The sequence below is a fragment of the Otolemur garnettii genome, unplaced genomic scaffold (genome assembly GCF_000181295.1).
Source record: "Otolemur garnettii isolate 467f Iridium unplaced genomic scaffold, OtoGar3 scaffold00142, whole genome shotgun sequence".
Lineage (NCBI taxonomy): Eukaryota > Metazoa > Chordata > Mammalia > Primates > Galagidae > Otolemur > Otolemur garnettii.
In genome coordinates this window covers 2,835,276-2,841,793 of record NW_003852537.1, presented here as the reverse complement: position 1 = coordinate 2,841,793, position 6,518 = coordinate 2,835,276, and the positions used below count along the sequence as shown (strand labels likewise).

Sequence of the window (6,518 nt, the reverse complement as noted above, 5' to 3'; positions counted from 1 at the left end):
TCGAACCCGCCACCTCAGGTGTATGTGGCTGGCACCTTAGCCACTTGAGCCACAGGCGCCGAGTCCCACCTCTGTTTTTCATAGCCTTTCAGGTGGTCTGTAGAACAGTGCTTTGGTGACCTTTTTCCATAGGTTGTTTAGAAGGAACATAGCATAGCAGTCATTCTCTATAAAAGGTTTCTAATGGAGTGGCAGTTACATCATGAGCAGGATATTTTGCTCATCTGTCTGATGCTCCTTCTCCTCCTGTTCATATTTTTCTGTCTTGTATCTTTAATGTCTACCAACCTTTATTAGTTACCAAATACGAGCCATTTGGAAAAATCTGTTATATCCCAGGTATTATAATCAGCATAGGGGTACAATAAGAGAAAGATGGGTAAAGTCCCAGCTTATGTGGAGTGCTGGAATGCAGCAGCAAATAAACTAGAATCCCTACCTTTACAAGGCTTAAACCCCGAGTTGAGAGAGTCAAGAAGTAAATAATTAGTTGTAAGAGGTGGGCTCAGGAGGTTATGGGGGGCCAGATGCAAATGTTGTATGCACCTAGAGACTGAGTTTTACTCACAGTGGAATGAGGAAGTATTCTGTTGGTCAAGAGATGAATGACATAATTGTGTTACCTTTAAAAGGAACACTCTGGCAGTTGGGGGTGGGGGTGAAATCAGGAAGTTGGTGAGAAGGCTAGTGCAGTCATTCAAGGAGTGATCTAGATAGGCTTGAACCTGGGTGGTAGCAGTGGAAGTGGTAAGAAGTGGTGGAACTCAAGATACATGTTCAGATGAGACCATGCAGGACTTAGGATGAATTAGATAATGGAATCTGGAGGAAGGAAACAGTCAAGGATGACTGTGGCCTGATTAACTGGAAGAGAAGAGTTACTGTCAACTGAAATGCAAAAAAGACTGCAAGAGAAGTGGGCTTGGAGGAGAAAGTTAGGAGTTCACTTTTGGCTATATTAGGTATGAGGTGGCTGTTAAGACATTTAAGTGGAGCTACCAAATAGGCAACTGGAAATGCAATTCCAGGCTGGAGTATGCATCTAGAACTGTGAGACTGGATGAAATCATAGAGAGTTTCAAGATGGAGAAGGGAAGGAGGCGTAAAGACTTGTCCCAGAGGCTCTGTACATGGAGAGGGCCAGGAGAAGTGCAGGAGAGAGGTGTGTTCCGAATGTCAGGTGAAGAAAGAATTCCAAGCAGATTGATTGTACAGAATACTATGGCTTACAAGTTGAGTAGGATGAAGACCGGGAGAATTAGGATTCAGCTACATTGAATTTGTTGGTGTCCTTGAAAGAAGCTGCATTGGGTAAATGATGGTGATGGCACATCCTTGTGTAGAATGGGTTCAAGAGAGGAAGAGGAGACAGTGTATTTATATAACTCTCTTGAGGAGTTTCTCTCTAAAAGGAAGCAGAGGTGGCAGAGATAGGAGGATCTCTTGAGGCCAGGAGTTCGAGACCAGCCTAGGAAATAGGGAGATACCATCTCTACAAAATATTAGTTGGAAGTGGTGGTATGCTCCTGTAGTCCTAGCTGCTTGTAAGGCTAAGGCAGGAAGATCACTTAAGCCCAGGAGTTTAAGGTTACAGTGAGCTATGATCACACTACTGCTCTCTATCCTAGGTGATAGAAAGAGACTCATTCTCAAAAACAAACAAACAAATGGAAACAAAACAAAGAGAAGCAGAGAGAGGGAATAATAGCTATTTGGGAACCTCCACCAGGCCAAAGAAAGGGTTTTGTTTTTTGTTTTGGGGGGTTTTTTTGAGACAGAGACTCACTCTGTTGCCCTAGATAGAGTGCCTTGGTGTCATCATAGTTCACAGCAACCTCAATCTCTTGTGCTCAGGTGATTTCTTGCCTCAGCCTCCCCAATAACTGAGACTACAAGTGTCTGCCACAACACCAGGCTAGTTTATTTTTACTTTTAGTAGAGATGGTATCTCACTCTTCTCAGGCTGGTCTTGAACTTGTGAGCTCAAGCAGTCCACCTGCCTAAGCCTCCCAGAGTGTAGGATTACATGCATGAGCCACTGTACCTGGCCAAGATAGGCTTTTTGATGTGCCCTTTAAAAAAAAATACGATGGTAAACTCTTTCAACATGTTCTTTTTTTTTTTATGAATAATTGGTTTATTTTTGTTTTGTTTTGTTTTGAGACAGAGCCTCAAGCTGTCCCCCTGGGTAGAGTGCCGTAGCATTACAGCTCACAGCAACCTCCAACTCCTGGGCTCAAGCGAGTCTCTTGCCTCCGCCTCCCAAGTAGCCAGGACCACAGGCGCCCGCCACAACGCCCGGCTGTTTTTTGGTTGCAGCCATCATTGTTGTTTGGCGGGTCCGGGCTGGGGATTCGAACCTGCCACCTCAGGTGTACGTGGCTGGCGCCTTAGCCAGTTGAGCTATAGGCACCGAGCCAACATGTTCTTTTTTAAAATTTATTTTTTTAATTTATTTTTATTGTTTGGGATTCATTGAGGGTACAAAGAATTAGGTTGCACTGATTGCATTTGTTAAATTCCTTCTTATAATTGTGTTCTGCCCCCAAGAGGTGTGCCATATACTGTGACCTCCCCAATCCCCCTATCTCCACCTCTCTCCTCACTTCTCATTCCACTACCCCTTACCTTGTATTACATCATCTACTGCTTTCATATTAAAATTGAGTATATTGAATTCTTTTCCATTCTTGTGATGATTTATTCAGAATGTGTTCCACCTCAATCCAGGTTAATACAAAAGATGTAAAATCTCTTTCTTTTTAATGACTGAATAATATTCCATGGGCTACATATACCATAGTTTGTCAATCCATTCCTGGGTTGGTGGGTATTTAAGTTGTTTCCACGATTTGGTGATTGTAAATTGAGCTACCAATAAACAGTCTAGTGCAAATGTCCTTATGATAAAATGATATTTTTCTTCTGGGTAGATGCCTAGTAATGGTATTGCAGGATCAAAATGTTCTTGTATAGATGAGAGGCACTGACATTGTGGGAGTGGGGATACACAGCACTAATTTCCGGAGCAAAATCCTTAGTGAGCAAGGGGTGGGTTGGTAGCGCAGTTGGAGGAGTTGGGTAGTGAAAGCAAATACAGAAGCAAGTGGATTTGGTGGAAGTTCCCTTCTTATTGTTTTTCACTGAATAGAAGGCCTGTTCCTTACTTGAGAAGTAGGAGTAGAAAGATATGTTAGAGGCTGGTGTGGTGGCTCACGCCTGTAATCCTAGAACTCTGGGAGGCTGAGGCAGGTGGATTGCCTGAACTCACTGGTTTGAGACCAGCCTGAGCAAGATTGAGGCCCTGTCTCTAAAAGTAGCTAGTTGTGGCAGGTGCCTGTAGTCCCAGGTACATGAGAGGCTGAGGCAAGAGAATCGCTTCAGCCCAAGAGTTTAAGGTTGCTGTGAGCTACCAAGGGCAACAAAATGAGACTCTGTCTCAAAAAACAAAAAAGAAAGAAAGAAAGCTGTTAGAAGTTTGAACCAGAGAAGAAATGGGGGTGATGGGTAGCTCTGAAAACCTGTGAGAATAGTCATCATGGTTGTGTTTTTCTCTTTTTTTGTGTACAAAACACACTGGTAGTTGGATTAAACCAGCACTGGATTCTGGCTAGGCTGATGTGCCTCAGAGAAAAGGGCAAGAGGTGATAGGGAGGGAGCAGGGTTCTAGGTTGGATTGTGAGGACCATTGGGGGGGGGGCAGGAAAATAGTGCTATGAGTGAATTTAGGGGGCAGGTTGGACAATTGTTGGGTTCCACTGTTGGAGTGAATTCACGGGAAATAAGGAATTGGAAGAAAAAGAAAAATCAGAATCAATAATAAGGTAATTATTAGTTGTGTGTAGACCCATGGAATTGGTTGCTGAGATCATGGAAAAGATAGTTGGAAAGAAATAAAAGAACTAAGAGGTCATCAGGGTCTCAAATGAATCACCTCTGCAGGTGTGGAGCACCAGGGTGCTTTGGGGATGGGGGTCAAGCCAAGCCAGGTGGTTATAGGAGCCTGCAGTTACTCTTACCCTCTTCAAAAACTGATATCCTATGACTGTTGTGCCTGTAATGCATGTAGCTGGTTATTTGAAACAAAGACAATGATTAAGTTATCAGGATTTCTTGTTCTTGTCATTTTTCTTCCCTTGTATTCCTAATAAATACATTGACTTGTGCTCAAGATCTCACTCTACTTCCAGGGCATTAAAACTAATCTATTTTATGAAAATAGCAAAACTATTTTTAAAGTGAAGCCTTTAGTTTTTATTATTCTCTAATTAAATAAAAACCTTTATCTTCATTTTTATCTTAAATATGATATTTTGGAATGCCTTGCCACTGTCCTGTGTTATATTTAATATTTCCTTGTAGCCAGTTCATTCTTATTTCATCTCCTCTTAATTTCAGTGGAATTTTTTTTTTGTATATTTTGACTGATGCTTTGGTATAAGATAAGGTCTAGTATCAGTGGAATACCATGAGTTTTTAAGTTTCAGTGCAATGATTGATTGTACATGGGCTGTTTGTCAGTTTACTTTCTCATATGTAACAGACTAAATAACAAAACTTTTAGTTGAGTGTTTTTGAGAAACATTTGAGATGTGCTTGAACTGAATTTATAAATTGCTTTTCTGTCAAGTCATATCAGTTTCCATGAAGGATAATATCTTTTTAAATAAATCAGTAAGGCAAATTTAAGTAAATAAGTATATGTTTAAACATAAATGGAAAATAAATATATAAAAATATATGAATGTTACAAATATGTGATGTATGGTTTAAAATGGCCCTTTTACTAAAGAAAAATATTTTGAGTTTTGCAAGCTTTTTGTGAGTTGGTATGTAAAATAACTTATTGCTTTGTTTTCCTGTATTTTATTACCTGATAAATGAGACATACTTCTTTACCGTTTTGGTGGAAACAAAAACCGTTCTTTAATTTTTTAGGTCCTCCTTGGCGAGATTTATACAGGCACCAGTGTAGCAAGAGTAATAGTGAAGGAGTTAAAAGCAAGTGCAAGCCCAAAGGAACAAGATACTTTTTTGAAAAATGGAGAACCTTACTAGTAAGTAAACTATATCATGTGTTCTATAACGTAGTGTGTGGTCTGTGAAAATCAGGTATAACTCTGCAACTTACATGATTAAGTAAGACCAGAGTCTCATGAGGCCCAAAATTTTCAGGTATCAATTGAAAATCACTTATCACTTAAGAACCAGGAGAACTCACCTTAAATAAGAAAAGACAATAAATATTAACACTGAGATGACAGAGATGTTAGAATTATCTGCCAAGACTTTAAAGCAGCCATCGTAAAAATGCTTCATTGAACAATTTCAGCACATTTGAAACAAGTGAAAAAATAGAGAGTGTCAGCAGAGAAATAGAAGACATGAAGAATACCTAAGTGGAAATTTTAGAACTGAAAAATACAATAACTGAAACGAAAAATTCAGTAGACGAACTTAGTAGCAGAATGGAGAGGACAGAGGAAAGAATCAGTTAAGGTAAAGATGAAACAATACATATTGCTCAATTTGAACAATAGGGAGAAAATAGACTTGAAAAAAATGAATAGAGCCTCAGGGACATGGGGGACTATAACAGAAGATCTGACATTCATATGATAGATACCTCAGAATGCAAGGAGATAGAGGAGGAGGCTGAAAAAGTATTCAAAGAAATAATGGCTAGACATTTGGAAAAGAAAAGGCCTAAAGATTCAAGGAGTCAAGCAAATCCCAAACAGGATAGACCCCAAGAAATCCGTGCCAATACGTTATAGTCAAACTTCTGAAAACTAAAGACAAAATCTCTTAAAAACAGGGAGAGAGAAACAACACCTTACTTATGGGAGGAAAACAAATTGACTGATGGTGGATGTCTTGTCAGAAATCAGGAGGCAGAAACAAATGGCACATTCTTCAAGTGTTGAAAGAAAAGAACTTTGAAATTGGGTATCTAGGGAAAATATCCTTAGGAATGAATGAGGATATCAAGGCATTTTCAGATACAGGAAAACTAGGAAAATTTATTACCAGAAAACTTACCATAAAAGAACGATAAAGTTTTCTAAACAGAAATGATAAAAGAAGGAATCTCTAAGATTAGAGATTAGGAAGCAAGAAGGAACAGCAGAAGGAACAAAAATATGGCTAAACTTCCTTGAGAGGAAAAACTGATATATTGTATCATCAAAATTAAAAAATTCGGCTCGGCGCCTGTGGCTCAAGTGGCTAAGGCACCAGCCACGTACACCCACGGTGCCGGGTTCAAACCCAGCCCGGGCCCGCCAAAAAAACAACAATGATGGCTGCAACCAAAAAATAGCTGGGCGCTGTGGCAGGCGCCTGTGGTCCCAGCTACTTGGGAGGCTGAGACAGGAAACTCGCTTGAGCCCAGGAGTGGGAGGTTGCTGTGAGCTGAGATCCCACGACACTCTACCCAGGGTGACAGCTTGAGGCTCTGTCTCAAAAAAAAAAAAAAAGAAATTTCTTTTAAAGAAGTGAGTTTTTTAAATGAGAAA

General features: G+C 40.2%; 1 protein-coding gene across 1 annotated transcript in view; it reads left to right on the top strand.

Annotated features, from left to right (window-relative positions):
• LMTK2 (lemur tyrosine kinase 2) overlaps positions 1–6,518 on the top strand; it is a 94,592-nt gene that overhangs the window by 44,811 nt on the left and 43,263 nt on the right. The window contains exon 5 of the mRNA XM_003798894.2: positions 4,939–5,057. Coding sequence (XP_003798942.1) covers positions 4,939–5,057 — 119 coding nt within the window. The remainder of the gene's footprint in view (positions 1–4,938; positions 5,058–6,518) is intronic.